The sequence below is a fragment of the Sinocyclocheilus rhinocerous genome, unplaced genomic scaffold (genome assembly GCF_001515625.1).
Source record: "Sinocyclocheilus rhinocerous isolate Xijiao unplaced genomic scaffold, SAMN03320098_v1.1 scaffold1256, whole genome shotgun sequence".
Lineage (NCBI taxonomy): Eukaryota > Metazoa > Chordata > Actinopteri > Cypriniformes > Cyprinidae > Sinocyclocheilus > Sinocyclocheilus rhinocerous.
In genome coordinates, this window is record NW_015646445.1 from 1,011,473 (window position 1) to 1,028,022 (window position 16,550).

Below are 16,550 nucleotides of genomic sequence, written 5' to 3' on the forward strand. Positions count from 1 at the left end.
TCTATCTGTCTGTCTGTCTGTCTGTCTATCTGTCTATCTGTCTGTCTATCTGTCTGTCTGTCTGTCTGTCTGTCTATCTATCTGCATTCACAGTTCATGATTTAGCATATTTTATTCGAAATAACTTAAAACAAAAACATAAATAAAACTTTGTTTATAGACAAAAATGTTTGCCAAATTATAAACAAGGACTGAATTTTTCATTAAAGATAGTAGAATTCATTGTCATGTCAAATTCGCACGTACATAACTGTTGAGTAAAGGTTTTACCGAAACATCCAATATTTAATTATTTTGAGTGGAAAAGCTCAAAGCTTAAAAAATTATACAGCTAAAAAATGTAATATAAAACTATTTTTACAGTCTCCCACTGGGTGGCGAGCGCACATCTTTTGCTAACGGCCGAGGTGAATATATGAAATACAGAAATAGAAATAGAAATATAAAGAAAATGCGGATACAAATCTGAGAATGTGCGGATACAAATCTGAGAATGTACGAAGTGGGCGGAGCTTGGTGTGTCGTAAAGAATGATTGGACCACACAGCGCTCCCTTACGTGCTTACGTGAGTTTACCACCATGTCTAACAGCAGTTTCCATTCTAGCTAGTTTCACTTTCACAAGTGCCGGCAGGAAAAGCGAGCCGCAGAAGAAGAGCTCCACTCCACTCAGTTTGTTTACATCAGCAGGAGGTGACAGAACAGAGGCAGTTCTGACAGTATGGCTCAAACTTTCAGTCTATGACTTAGTATGATTTATACCATCGACTGACCGGGAGCCATGGGCGCGTTAGCTTGTCTTTCTGTGCTGTGCTGGCTGTGGCTTTGCCCGCTGGTGTCCAGCGAACAGGTGGCTTTTATAGAGGTGTTTCTGGATGACCATCAGCATGTTTTGCAGGGTGAGGTGCTCCAGGGGAGTCTGGAGAACGAGCCCATGGAAAACCACAGCAAAAAGAAACATGACCTCAATGGAGACCTCATATTAGTAAGTGATAAATGCATGCAGACAGATACTTGACATAGCAAGTTAGTTTCACTATTCTGGATGTCTGTTTCTTGCAAACAAAACATGCATTATTTACTATATTTTCATTTTAACACTTTTCTTGTATGTCGTCTGTGCCAGCACTAATGCACAAATTATGTCAAATATTATAAATAATGACATATTTTAATTATTAAATAATTATGTAAATTCTGACAATATAGCACTAACTTACATCATGTATAAATTAATTGACAAAATAGAAGCATAGCTGTTTTAATTATATAAAACTACAAAGAATATTTGCATTTATTCCTTTCTCTTGTGCTGTTTGGTACATTCAATATAATAAATCATAAACTTAAACCTACAGATCATATATGACACTAACCAATATTTTGCCATTATAGCCCTAAAACATGAAATAATACAGACTTTTAAAATGTCAAGCGGCAAAAACTAGTAAATCTCATATAATTTGTCTGTATTAATATTATATTAAATATTACAAATGCACTTCTATGAATAATTTGAGAAAATAAGTGAAAATTATATAACAGTGTATAAACTATTTTGAGAGCAAATGAAATGAAACCAAAGAACATGATCATTTTTTATTAAAGATTGATTTTATGCAAATTTGTGGGACATATTGTGTCTTAAGCATCAGTGTCATGCTTAATTTTTCTCTCTGCAGATAAAAGACAAAGCTATTAAAACCAGCAGTGAAAGCAGTGATGGAAAGGATCCGAACCCCTGGATTGGAGTGGTACCTGTCCAGATAAAGGAAGGCACAGTTTCCAGTAACAGCAACCAGGAGTCGTTTGCTGCCTCTGTGGTCAATAAGGTATTCACAATAATGACTTAAGCATGGTGACTAGGTAGTATTGATCAAACTGACAGATCTTTCCTCCATAGATGAAGCGTGCTCTTGTTTTGGGTGCATCTGCTTTGATCATCCTGGCTTTAAACCAGAATACTGTCCGAGAGGTGAGAGCTTTGCTGCTCCGATCCATAAACCTTCAGCTGATCTCATAATGGTTTTTAGATATGTATAAGTATTAAGAAAAAAACTGTTCTTCCTCTGTAGATGGATCTCTCTCAGGTCCTCTCAAAGCCAATCATTATCATTCAGACATCAGAAAATGTCACTAGGCTCATTGGAGCACTCCTCAGGTAATCCTCAGTCATTAAATGATCGATTTCTTCTGAGTAAACGATATACTGAATTTAGGAATGTGTCTTATTTTTACTTTTATTCAATTAGGGGCCTTCACGCAACAGCAAAAATCACTTACAAGTCTTTTCTACAGGACAGTCTGGTAAGATTTTACTCCTATGTATCCTAGTTTCACACATGCCGTGGTTCATTAGTGTAGGAGTGTGATATTTTTAAATGTTGTGTCAAAGGGGGCCACCTTGACCCTGTGGTCCAGCTGTGGCCGTTCGAGAGGAGGGTTGTACGGGGAATGGCAAGGGGTCATCTGCACCGGGGAGACCAACTCTCAGGTCCAGGTATGAGTGCTATGAAGACACCTCTTATCATCCAGGGTTACAGCTCAAAAATGTCAGCACTGTCATGTAATCATCTTCTGTTTCTAAAAGGGATAGTTCACGCAAAAATGAAAAAGCTGTCATGGTTTATGGGTTTGGAAGGGCATATGATGACAGAATTTTCATTTCTGGGTAACCTTTAATGCTCCTTGTCATTTGTAAAAATTAAAATGCAGTTTTATTAGTCAGCAAAGAGAATTTCTCTTCTTTTTAATTTCCTTTTTGTCCATCTGTCCAGAAATATCTCCAGCAGCTCTGGAACACTGTCGTTCTGGTGGCCCTGGTCCTCTCCACAGGGGTCATAGTTCATGCACGCTGGCAGTACCAGGACAACCAGCTTAATGATGATTTAGAGGTGAACGCTGTTTGTGTTAAAAAGTTAGAAACATTTTCAAAAGTTCATGACACCCATGTCACTAATTGTGAAGAAAGAAGCAAGTGGAGACTGGAAGGAAATCCTGTCAATAAACAAAAGTTTTGAGTCAGTAAGATTTTTTTTAAAGAAGTTTTGTTCAGTAAGAATGCACTAAATTGATCAAAATTGACATTAATAATGTTACCAAAAAAAATCTAGAATGGAATTTTCTGTTCATCAAGGAACCCTGAAAGAATTTAACCTCTGTTTCCACAAAAATATTACAGCAGCACAACTGTTTTCATACTAATAATAATAATAATAATAATAAGTGTTTTTCGGGCACCAAATCAGCATATTAGCATGATTTCTGAAGGATCATGTGGCACTGAAAACTGGAGTAATGATGCTAAAAATTCAGCTTTGCCATCACATTGAATTGACACTTTAAAAAAATATTAAAACGGTTATTTTAAATTGTAATAATATTTGAGACTATTACCGTTTTTACTGCATTTATATCAAATAAATGCAGTCTTGGTGAGCATATAAGGCATGCACTTACTGAGCCCAAACTTTGGAGTGGCAGTCTATACACTGTACATAGTTCATAATATAAATAAAATGAGAAATAAACTGTCTTACAGTCAGACCTAAAGCAAGACATTTTAAAGAGATTATCAGCACTGAAGACGAGGATATACCGGCAACCCAAAGTGAGATGTGACCCAACACAAACTCAACCGGTGGAGATGGACAGTTGTGCAGTTTGTCTGGAGCAATACAACAACAACCAGGTGACAGATCCTCTGCACATTCCTATGCTTTTGCTCGGTAGACATATTATTCTTCCATAAAGAGAGACGGTTTAATCACTGCTCTTTTTGCGTGTGTTTTAGTGTTTGAGGGTGTTACCGTGCCTCCATGAATTCCACAGAGATTGTGTGGATCCCTGGCTACTCCTTCAGCAGACCTGTCCTCTCTGCAAACGTAGCGTGCTTGGTGAGAAAGACAGAGATATTGTCATTTGTTAACCATTTGTACTTACTCATCGACATATTTTTGCTCCATGCACACTGTCATTCAATAGTCGGCCAGCATCACCATAAGTTGAACTGAACTCTTCCTGCTCTTGTTCTGTTTCTGCCAGGTAATTTTTACTGAGCTGGACCAGGAAGGATTTGTATGAATTGGATTGACTCTTCTGATTCAGACTTTTCATGGCAACTAAACCCCTCCACCGTACTGTAAGGTCAGAATATCTCCATTTGACCTCTCCAAAGACTATAAACCTTGAGTTGTTTTTCAAGAGACCACAGGAGTCAGGACTAGTTCCTGATCTTTGGTCAAACCACTTGAGAAGTTTCTTGAAGGTAGGTACTACCAAGTTCTACGTTTCTTGAACCGGCTCAACAATTTACAGATACACGGATTGTGAAGTCATACGCACCGCAAAAAACAAAAGTAATATTTCAGATCTCTTTAAATTAAGGAAGAATCATACACCCTCAAGTCTCAAATTTTTGTTTAAACAAGGGTTGGCATAAAGCTTGGATAAATTCCTTTGAGAAACAAAATAAGAAAAAGTATCTCAACCTTTGATACGAGACCAGGGCTGGTGCCTAACCTGGCCCTTTTCTACTCTTTTTCACCAAATAAGATGCCGTTCTTGACTGGTTGAGTTGGTTGTGACCTTTTGAGAACATATAAAATGTTTCTGGACCTTTAAGCAGAAACAGTATCAATATGTTTGTTTGTGGAAAGGTTGTGTGGTACAGAGCCCCACATGACACAGTAATATCATTGTAAGTTGCGCCATTGTTTGACTTCGTCAGCTAAACCTCCAGCTCCAGAACTAGTACCAATTTGGTGGAAAAAGAGGTATGTTAATCAGGTCCGTTACACAGTAAAGTGAAAGATACATGCAAGTATCAGTATTCCATACAAAGAGTTGCAAGGAAAAGTTGATTTCTAAAGTACCATGCAACACTGAAGACTGGAGTAACGTCTACTAAAAATGCAGCTTTGCCATCACATGAAAAAATGAATTTTTTAAAATATACTAAAATAGAAAATAGTTCTTTTTCAATTTCGTAATACTACTTTCCAATACTTCTTTCAAGAGCACAGAAAAAAAAAATCTTAAAAATGATAAAGCAATTGTAGCTCAGCTTTTCATTTTCAATTACACATTGTGTCATAAATACTTGAACAGATAGATGAAGACTGCAGCTGGTCTATGCTGTAACTAAACCTGCTGTAGCTTCGTTGCAACTGCGCATGTAAATGTACTTAATGATAGAATATAGGAATATGGAATCTCAATGCCAAAATTCCCCTCATTTCTCACGCTTCAGTCATGATACATGAGCCGTCTTGACTCCACGCTATCTCAGGAGGGCACCTGCCAGACAGGTAGACAACCATTACGTCAAATCACATTAAACACTCACACAAAGAGGAACGATACAGAAACACATTCTTATTAAGAACAGTATTTATTCTTGTTTTATCTTCTAAAGGCTTGTTTTAATTCAAAAGCTTTCTTAAATATGCTTTCTATTACAAAATGCTTTGAATTTATCCTAGTAAGTAGAAATATGTTACTCTACATGGCAACATTGCCTTTTCAAAGTCTATATGAGGAAAAATGACGTCTCTCTGCTAGAATGATGAATGCTCACAGCCTGTGGCACAAAATCGAGTCATTTGTGTTGAAATCAGACTCTACAACCTCAAATGGGGAGGTTTCTCAAAAGACTGCTCTGAGATCAAGTCTTAATCGCTTTTTAAACCTTTAAAGAACTGGAACAGGATCTTATGAGCTGCATTTTTGCTTTGATAGTGTAACGTACCACATCTTTTGTTAAGTTCATTCTCAAATTTATTTTAGATGCTACATTCTCAAACCTGATGTTCCTTTATTTATTTATTGAATGTTCTTTAACAGTGCAGTAACTGTTCAATAAACTCATGTGTTACAAGGCAAAAGACATGATTCCTTTACCTTTGCCTTACAAAACTGTTTTCTTGTTATACATTATGTTGACTATCACTAGCAAAAAGAACGTTAAAAAAATAGATGATTATCTTGTTCCCTTATAGACAGACATCCCTGTGTGTTTTACTAAGCACTTCAAACTCCAACTCAGCCTGTTGATTCATACTTCAGAAAATAAACTCACGGAGAACAAATTTTTATTCCGAAAGAATGACAGGTCTATGTAATAGACCAGAGTGTCATCTCGATGCGTATCGATCTTCTGTAAATGAGGAGCTGTATTTAACCTCAGGTACTGTTTTTGCTTTTAGCTCTCTAAGAACTCTGCAATGTGCTGTTTTTCAAGTAAAAGTCTTAGGAAGGGATCATGCCCTTGTTCCTCTTCCTGTCAGCCATCATTCTGCGATTGTGATGGGCTCCTCTGCTCTTATTCGCTTCTTTTTTGCGACGGTCCAAAACGGTCTCCTGCGTCTGGCCCCGTCCCTTTGGCCCACCTACCACATGACTTGCTGGTGGTGGTCTGTAGCTATCAGGAACAGACAGGTAAAATCAATTAATGACTGACTGATCCATGTTTTAGATGATAACCAGAGCACGTGTGCGGTGTAGCTATATTCCAGTCATGGTGTTCTCAAACGTACCCTTTCCTGCTTTGCATAGCAGCTCTCCTGGCCTCCGCTCTCTCTCTGAGGACTGCTGGGTCCTGGACGAAATGATCCTTCTTCACAGCCTCATTCTGATCAAAATAACCCAAGACAAGACCATCGTAAATAAACGGAAATGTGCATAATGCGAGAACCTTAAACTTGTTTCAAATCAGTCTAATTTCTATTTACAGGGAAAAAAGAAAAAGGCAGATACTGAAATGTGAAATATAACAAAAAACAAATCTAGCATAAAGGACCAAAATTAATTTAAAATAAAAAAGAAAGTGGTTTATTCAAACCTTGTCCTCTTCCTCCTCATCCTCGCCTGCGTCATTCATCTGAGCCTTTTTGCCTGTTCTAAGAACTTGTGGGGTAGTAAACGGCCTAAAGGAAAAACACTTAAATGTTAACTTAAATGTATTTGACTGCAGTAATAATCATAATTATCATGACTATAAAAATACAAATATTTATGACTGTATTCTTCATCTTCAAACATTAAAATATCAAGCCGATAAGCCATATTGCGATTTTGGTTTAATTTGGATTGTACTGTACTAATATAAATCCACTATTTGCAATGCATTGCTCATCTCAAAAATGGTCTTTGAAAACCCATTTTGATCAGCCACATTAGAGAGAGATGCAAGTTTATGTACATCAGTCACAGCTCATACCTGCGGTTCAATAGTTCATCCTCTTCATCCAGATCATTGGCTCCTATTTGGTTGACATCATACGTGTCGTCATATTCGTCATCATAATCATATGTGCCAAAAGCATCATCACGGTCTCTGGAGGGGTCATTTTCTATGGGAATCTCATCCACCACTGTCTGGTAGGCTTGATATCTCGCTCTCTGCTCTTCTATGTGCTGCTTGTCATCGAGCGTGGCACGCACACTCTCCCCCTGTCTGAAAAATGCAGAGATATTCATTTCTACTTGACACAAACCATCTTTCACAGCCTGAGCTGAATATTTCATAAGCCCACTTTCACGCGGTTCTGATGTCAGTTTACGCTGTACTTGTCAAAGACTATTTTCTCTTGACCAAGTGGGACAGCCTCATTCTGATCAAAATAACCCAAGACAAGACCATCGTAAATAAACGGAAATGTGCATAATGCGAGAACCTAAAACTTATCTAATTTCTATTTACAGGGGAAAAAGAAAAAGGCAGATACTGAAATGTGAAATATAACAAAAAACAAATCTAGCATAAAGGACCAAAATTAATTTAAAATAAAAAAGAAAGTGGTTTATTCAAACCTTGTCCTCTTCCTCCTCATCCTCGCCTGCGTCATCCTCCTGAGCCTTTTTGCCTGTTCTAAGAACTTGTGGGGTAGTAAACGGCCTAAAGGAAAAACACTTAAATGTTAACTTAAATGTATTTGACTGCAGTAATAATCATAATTATCATGACTATAAAAATACAAATATTTATGACTGTATTCTTCATCTTCAAACATTAAAATATCAAGCCGATAAGCCATATTGCGATTTTGGTTTAATTTGGATTGTACTGTACTAATATAAATCCACTATTTGCAATGCATTGCTCATCTCAAAAATGGTCTTTGAAAACCCATTTTGATCAGCCACATTAGAGAGAGATGCAAGTTTATGTACATCAGTCACAGCTCATACCTGCGGTTCAATAGTTCATCCTCTTCATCCAGATCATTGGCTCCTATTTGGTTGACATCATACGTGTCGTCATATTCGTCATCATAATCATATGTGCCAAAAGCATCATCACGGTCTCTGGAGGGGTCATTTTCTATGGGAATCTCATCCACCACTGTCTGGTAGGCTTGATATCTCGCTCTCTGCTCTTCTATGTGCTGCTTGTCATCGAGCGTGGCACGCACACTCTCCCCCTGTCTGAAAAATGCAGAGATATTCATTTCTAGTTGACACAAACCATCTTTCACAGCCTGAGCTGAATATTTCATAAGCCCACTTTCACGCGGTTCTGATGTCAGTTTACGCTGTACTTGTCAAAGACTATTTTCTCTTGACCAAGTGGGGCCATTAAATATTCAGCAGCTCATTTAAATAATCAGACTAAATTTAGAGTAATGTACTGCAGGGCAGGATAGGGTAATGCTTTTTGGGAAAAGTCGATACTGAATTCTAACTTGGGATCACAGAACTCACCTCCGGCCTTTCCAAATGCGACTCCTGTCCAGTTGGTCACGGTTGAACACGTCAAACTCGTCATCGTCAAACACGTTTGATCTGGTGCTCAAAACTGAGGGAAGCTCTTTCTTTGCGGGCCTACAGGGAAACATTACAGGGCCAGTATGCAACAATGAAGTGGACCTGAATTGAACCATAAATCCTAGACATTTCAGTTGGACTTTACCTGGCCATTGTCCTGTCCAGTTTGTCAATGAAAGTTGATACTGAATTCTAACTTGGGATTCTAACACAGAACTCACCTCCGGCCTTTCCAAATGCGACTCCTGTCCAGTTGGTCACGGTTGAACACGTCAAACTCATCATCGTCAAACACGTTTGATCTGGTGCTCAAAACTGAGGGAAGCTCTTTCTTTGCGGGCCTACAGGGAAACATTACAGGGCCAGTATGCAACAATGAAGTGGACCTGAATTGAACAATAAATCCTAGACATTTCAGTTGGACTTTACCTGGCCATTGTCCTGTCCAGTTTGTCAATAGAAGGAGACAGTTTATCTTCCAGGACGTTGTTAATGACAAGTTCAGAATTGTAGCCATACTCCTCCAAACATGCCAATATGAATCCCTCTCCCAAGTCCGGAAGCAGGTCTCGGATTTGGGACAGCAGAGACTCCAGTTCTCCAGCACTCACTGTGCACACTGCCCCCTACAGGACCCGAAAAAGAGGGTAAAAAAATACCTTTATTTTACCAGGCAACATACTGTTGTAGATATATTAGCAGCTAATGAACTCACGTTGTCACCCTTACGGGGAACATCAGTCATAGCTTCCGCTCCTCTCAACTCTTCTCTGTCTTCCAACACTCCTGCTCCTTCCTTCTGGGAAACTGCTAAATCTCTGCCAGTCTTGCTCTTGGCTCCTGTGCTGTGATTGGCTGAAGAGGGGAAGCTTCTCTTTTTCCCCACACACTCCCAAGAGGACTCTACACCCTGCAACAGGTAAGACGTCCTGGTGTCGTCTCTGAGTGGACAGATCAAGGAGAATAGCAGAAAATCATAGAAAGGAGCTTAAAAGTTTTAGAAAACAGGCATTATTCTGATTCTCTGTGACAAGGCAAGATTTTCGCGGTTCTGATGTCAGTTTACGCTGTACTTGTCAAAGACTATTTTCTCTTGACCAAGTGGGGCCATTAAATATTCAGCAGCTCATTTAAATAATCAGACTAAATTTAGAGTAATGTACTGCAGGGCAGGATAGGGTAATGCTTTTTGGGAAAAGTCGATACTGAATTCTAACTTGGGATCACAGAACTCACCTCCGGCCTTTCCAAATGCGACTCCTGTCCAGTTGGTCACGGTTGAACACGTCAAACTCGTCATCGTCAAACACGTTTGATCTGGTGCTCAAAACTGAGGGAAGCTCTTTCTTTGCGGGCCTACAGGGAAACATTACAGGGCCAGTATGCAACAATGAAGTGGACCTGAATTGAACCATAAATCCTAGACATTTCAGTTGGACTTTACCTGGCCATTGTCCTGTCCAGTTTGTCAATAGAAGGAGACAGTTTATCTTCCAGGACGTTGTTAATGACAAGTTCAGAATTGTAGCCATACTCCTCCAAACATGCCAATATGAATCCCTCTCCCAAGTCCGGAAGCAGGTCTCGGATTTGGGACAGCAGAGACTCCAGTTCTCCAGCACTCACTGTGCACACTGCCCCCTACAGGACCCGAAAAAGAGGGTAAAAAAATACCTTTATTTTACCAGGCAACATACTGTTGTAGATATATTAGCAGCTAATGAACTCACGTTGTCACCCTTACGGGGAACATCAGTCATAGCTTCCGCTCCTCTCAACTCTTCTCCGTCTCCCAACACTCCTGCTCCTTCCTTCTGGGAAGCTGCTAAATCTCTGCCAGTCTTGCTTGTGGCTCCTGTGCTCTGATTGGCTGATGAGGGGAAGCTTCTCTTTTTCCCCACACACTCCCAAGCAGACTCTACACCCTGCAAAAGGTAAGACGTCCTGGTGTCGTCTCTGAGTGGACAGATCAAGGAGAATAGCAGAAAATCATAGAAAGGAGCTTAAAAGTTTTAGAAAACAGGCATTATTCTGATTCTCTGTGACAAGGCAAGATTTTGAAGGCAAGTCAGGCAGAATGAGCTTTGTGGTATTCTACTTGCACTACAGCTTAAATTGACAGTGGATTGACAGCATAAACATTGCTAATGCTGCAATAACCCCACTGGCATGGCAACATTAATTAAATGAATGCTGTGCATACATGGTATCGGATATTGGTATTACAGGAAATGAGCACCAGTATTGGTATCAGTGCACCATTAATTATGAAGCGCGTAGGAAAACAATTAGAAATTAGGACAGGTTATTTCTGGAATCATTGAGGTCATCTTCTCTAGTAGAAGCCTGGAAGATGGCAGAATGCTTCCCCTTTTATTCCATTGGAAATCAGCACACAGTGTTCCACTGGACTACAGTAAAGGATACAAATGAGGGAAGGCCTGCTGAAGGAGACTGATGTCATCTGCTATAGAGAACTGTTCATCATAATCTGCCAGGAATCTGAGAGATAAAGAGAGAAACATTGGCTGTGATAGATTACATACACAACCATGACCTTGCTGAGAAATTTCGGCATAATTTACCTTTTCTCTTGAAGGAAAGCTGTGAAGTTCTGTAGAAGATCATCTATGCAGGATGCCATGCTTTCAGTGCTGTGAAAATGAATGAAACATGGGATCAAGGATATCTGGTATTCATTCCTATCTTTGCTTATCTAATGTGGTTTTAAAGCATCTCACCCCTCCAGTATGGGCTGTAAACACGTGTGTTGGAGCAGCAGGTGAGCAATCTCTACCATTTTCTTTCTTGAATGGGATATTCGTCTCCACATGTCCTCCTGTAAACTGAGACAGATTGCATCTAGTGTAACCAATCTGTATAAATTCACAAAAGCGTGCGACTATGTTTCTAAGAGAACACGTCAGCCATTCTAACCTTTCATTGAAATTTCTCTTCTTCACAGCTTTCTCCAGGTCTGGAACTGCCATCTCATAGAATGATGATAGTCTACATTGAAAGATGCTTCATTCATTATTTTTGTATCAGTAATAACAGCTATGAAATTCTGTCCTTGAGGACACTGTGAATTATAGTTTGGATGGTGTGGATGTTTTTGTGACCTGTTAAGAAAGTGGTGTTGTTTGAAGGTAGAACAAGCTTCAGGGAAGATGTCCAGGAAAGAGTGGATAGTAGTGCAAGTATCACACATGTACAACACTAAATCTGCAAGCTCCTATGAGACATAATCCATATATAAATATAATCATTGTATTTCCTTCTTTTAGGACACTGTGTGAATTAAAGTTAGAGTCAGTATGCGTCTCTGTATTTGTTAAGTTTAAGAAAGTTTCGTTTTGGTCACCTCCTCTGGCATGGTCATGGCAGTTTGGCATTTGTTTGCATTGAGTTTGAGGGGTTGACCAGTTCCTGTGTCCTCTGACTGAATACCACACATCTGTATTATCATATCAAACACCTGGAATGTACACACAGAGATTTTAGGAAGTTCAGCTGAATTTGATGAATCAAAGCATTTAGAAATGTCTCATGATCACATGAACTACCTGGCTGATTGAAGGTATAGTCTCATTTAGGTCTCCATAATAACTGGGCTGTTGAGTAAAAATGTTCTCTGGGAAAAAAAAGAGTAAAGTACCACTGGATCACAGTAAAAGATACAAATGAGGGAAGGCCTGCTGAAGGAGACTGATGTCATCTGCTATAGAGAACTGTTCATCATAATCTGCCAGGAATCTGAGAGATAAAGAGAGAAACATTGGCTGTGATAGATTACATACACAACCATGACCTTGCTGAGAAATTTCGGCATAATTTACCTTTTCTCTTGAAGGAAAGCTGTGAAGTTCTGTAGAAGATCATCTATGCAGGATGCCATGCTTTCAGTGCTGTGAAAATGAATGAAACATGGGATCAAGGATATCTGGTATTCATTCCTATCTTTGCTTATCTAATGTGGTTTTAAAGCATCTCACCCCTCCAGTATGGGCTGTAAACACGTGTGTTGGAGCAGCAGGTGAGCAATCTCTACCATTTTCTTTCTTGAATGGGATATTCGTCTCCACATGTCCTCCTGTAAACTGAGACAGATTGCATCTAGTGTAACCAATCTGTATAAATTCACGAAAGCGTGCGACTATGTTTCTAAGAGAACACGTCAGCCATTCTAACCTTTCATTGAAATTTCTCTTCTTCACAGCTTTCTCCAGGTCTGGAACTGCCATCTCATAGAATGATGATAGTCTACATTGAAAGATGCTTCATTCATTATTTTTGTATCAGTAATAACAGCTATGAAATTCTGTCCTTGAGGACACTGTGAATTATAGTTTGGATGGTGTGGATGTTTTTGTGACCTGTTAAGAAAGTGGTGTTGTTTGAAGGTAGAACAAGCTTCAGGGAAGATGTCCAGGAAAGAGTGGATAGTAGTGCAAGTATCACACATGTACAACACTAAATCTGCAAGCTCCTATGAGACATAATCCATATATAAATATAATCATTGTATTTCCTTCTTTTAGGACACTGTGTGAATTAAAGTTAGAGTCAGTATGCGTCTCTGTATTTGTTAAGTTTAAGAAAGTTTCGTTTTGGTCACCTCCTCTGGCATGGTCATGGCAGTTTGGCATTTGTTTGCATTGAGTTTGAGGGGTTGACCAGTTCCTGTGTCCTCTGACTGAATACCACACATCTGTATTATCATATCAAACACCTGGAATGTACACACAGAGATTTTAGGAAGTTCAGCTGAATTTGATGAATCAAAGCATTTAGAAATGTCTCATGATCACATGAACTACCTGGCTGATTGAAGGTATAGTCTCATTTAGGTCTCCATAATAACTGGGCTGTTGAGTAAAAATGTTCTCTGGGAAAAAAAAGAGTAAAGTATGAAATTTTAGTTTTAAATATGGAAACCATTGTGAGTGATAAAAAAAAAAAATCAGGTGGGTTCTTAAGATATTTATGTTTTTTTTTAATTATATACATATACTATGATACTATTCGATTTGGTGTACCGATCATTTTATGTAGCAGTTGGGAATTTCCTTTCCCAAACAGCACACACAGATCCAGAATTTTGGGAATGTCAAATAGGTAGTTGTTGTAAAGGATCTCTGCAAACACTGCAGGGGTTATGAAGTTCTCCTGAGGGAAAAAAAACAGTTTTGAACCCCACTGAATAACAAATATATTGCAATGATATTAATTGAAAACTGTAATGTTATTTAATACAAAACCACCAGCATACATTTACACTATTGATCAAAAGTTTGGGATGAGTAATATTTTTCTTTCTGGAAATAATTAATTATTTTATTCAGCAAGGATGCATTAAATTGATCAAAAGTAACAGTAAAGATTTTTTATTATGTCACAGAAGGTTCTATTTTAAATAAAGGCTGTTTTAACCTTTTATTCATCAAAAAAAAAATCCCAAAAATATTAACCAGCACAACTGTTTTCAACACTGCTAATAGTAAATGTTACTTGAGCACTAAATCAGCATTTTAGATTAGATTCCTGAAAGATCGTGTGATACCGAAGACTAGAGTAATGGCTGCTGAAAATTAAGCTTTGCCGTCACAGGAATAAGTGACATTTTAAAATCTATTTATATATTTCAAGTCTTGGTGAGTATAGAAGACTCAAAAACATTAAAACATCTTACTGACCCCAAACTTTTGAACAGAAGTGTATCTACTGTATGACTTATAGCCTGTCCAAAACCACACTGTACAATGATTATAAATCTTAAAAAAATAATAGTTACACAATATATTTTATGTATAAAAAAAAAAAAAGAGTTAGTTCAGGAGTTTGTTTACCTTAGACTCTTTGTGCGTTGCCATCCTGAGGAAGACCATGAATACAGAGCGATGAATGTTCCTCTGCATGTCGGCCACAGCTGGACTAGACGAGAGACCAGATGCGTCCAAACCACGCGGAGCGTGTCTCAAATAAGAGTCCAAACACCTCTGTAATGACTCATCAAATACCACCTTATATGGAGAAAGAATAAAAAAAAAAAGAACAATGACATCTGCCTGGCCGCATACTGTATTATATAATGTAAGGGTCCAAAAACAACAATATTATTATTTTGCCGTACTGTATCTTCATTACTAACAGACTTTTTTTCTTTTTCAAGAGATGTATAACTTCACTTTACTCAAATCTCCATGAACAACTTTTGTATTTTAGAGAGTCAAACCTGACACCAGAATTTGTCATGAGGTAAAGCCAGCAGCCACTCCAGATCCTCTGAGATGAACTGAGCATTCTCCAGAAACTCCTCCACCAGCACCGGTGTGCCATCCTCAGGTGGGGGTTTATAGCTTAAGAAACACCTCTCTTCTGTACGGTCAGGGTGCTGATGGGAGGTGGCATCATCATTCACACAGCTCAGAAGTACTGGACTATAGTGATGGTTCAGGTCAACTCTAGTTAATTATGCAGGAAAAAGCCTTAAGGTAAAATCTTCACTCACCAGTGCTGGTAGGGTGCGTTCTTTGCCTTGTGGTCCAAAGGGCTCAGTCACATGCAGTTCATCTAAAGGCACTTTTGCACACGCCATTTCACCTGCCCAGGTAGGAACAGACCTGCGGTGAGGAATATGGCCAATGGAAATACCTCCTGATATGACATGTTTAATCACTTTATTTGTCTGCACTGCGGGTAAAACGGTTTAAGAGATGTTATTAGTTCTGGTTTATGTTTACTGGTAGGTCTTAAACAACCGGCCTAGGTATTTTGAGTTGTTACTATTTTGATTGACTGTATATCGAGGGCCTCACTGACAGGCTAACGTGTCAGAGATCCACACGCAAGTGAGAAGGTTGACAACACCAAGAACATATTTTGTCATGGTAGAGATTGTCTACACAACAGTTAAATTTAATTGGAGTTTTTCTCTATTTGATTTTAGGCTCGTTACACATAAGATGACTGACTCGCTGTCTACAGTATTAGCGACCTGGCTAATGCTGACGTTTCAGTGAGCTCAGCATCTTTATTAAAGACAACACGATAAACAACAGCGGTTTTCATTATCAGCAAATGATTTTAGCGAAAGGCAGGCATTAATAAAAACAGCACAGTTTTGTTGACTTGTTACTGACAATGAGTCGGAGAACCACGACGAGGCGGAAACTAAGATAAAGGTTAGCTTTCATGCGTTTAAATAACAAATGACATCGTTAATTTTAACAACACAGAATAAAATTAACGTTTATTAAAACCCAAGTGATAAAAATGTCACCTCTTAACCGAATCTTTCAACAGATGTTCAACAGCTCCAGCTCAAGGCATCACATCAATCTGCGTGGACATCCGGTGTTCTCGCGCTGACGACGACATTTCAAAATAAAAGTCTTTTAAAATAAAAATTACACAAGGAAAATATATATAAACCCTATATAGCTACCGTGTTGCCAAGAAAATCACGTTTTATACTGGTGTCCCTGGCTTGACTGAAAGTCTGTTTTTTGTTTTGTTTTTCTATATACATTGCACTTACACCTACTGTATTTAAGGCTGAATAACTGATGTATGAAATTAAGTTGAATCTTTGCTTGTCAGTGAAGTCAGCTTTCCGCCCCATTTTACCAATTTGTAACTTACAATATAGAACTTGTATAGTCTTGTTCTCTCTCTTAACTCTCTTTCTGTCTCAAAATTTTCCAATTTAGTTATTTCTTAATAGCACGAAAGAGGATGAGCGCTGTACATTTGCAACATCAAAAAAAAAAAAAAAAAAAAAA

At 38.6% G+C, this 16,550-nt stretch overlaps 2 protein-coding genes across 2 annotated transcripts; one reads left to right on the forward strand and one right to left on the reverse strand.

The window, feature by feature from the left end:
- The first annotated feature begins 688 nt into the window (after window positions 1-688).
- LOC107707831 (RING finger protein 215-like) lies at window positions 689-4,921 on the forward strand. The gene is made up of 10 exons (XM_016511923.1): window positions 689-985; window positions 1,683-1,832; window positions 1,904-1,975; window positions 2,076-2,161; window positions 2,253-2,307; window positions 2,396-2,500; window positions 2,778-2,894; window positions 3,542-3,691; window positions 3,794-3,896; window positions 4,045-4,921. Exons 1-10 carry the CDS (start codon window positions 782-784, stop codon window positions 4,056-4,058), a joined length of 1,056 nt encoding a protein of 351 aa, XP_016367409.1. The 5' UTR covers window positions 689-781; the 3' UTR covers window positions 4,059-4,921.
- Window positions 4,922-4,987: 66 nt separating this feature from the next.
- LOC107707848 (activating signal cointegrator 1 complex subunit 2-like) lies at window positions 4,988-16,154 on the reverse strand. The gene is made up of 19 exons (XM_016511948.1): window positions 16,049-16,154; window positions 15,278-15,389; window positions 15,002-15,160; window positions 14,616-14,789; window positions 13,806-13,935; window positions 13,587-13,654; window positions 13,385-13,498; window positions 13,143-13,255; window positions 12,958-13,029; window positions 12,762-12,866; window positions 12,606-12,674; window positions 12,448-12,522; window positions 9,482-9,707; window positions 9,196-9,392; window positions 8,988-9,107; window positions 8,191-8,427; window positions 7,813-7,897; window positions 6,537-6,631; window positions 4,988-6,421 (listed from the first exon to the last, which is right to left on the reverse strand). The coding sequence occupies exons 2-19, from the start codon at window positions 15,362-15,364 to the stop codon at window positions 6,250-6,252; spliced, it is 2,298 nt and encodes a 765-aa protein (XP_016367434.1). The 5' UTR covers window positions 15,365-15,389; window positions 16,049-16,154; the 3' UTR covers window positions 4,988-6,249.
- Window positions 16,155-16,550: the final 396 nt, after the last annotated feature.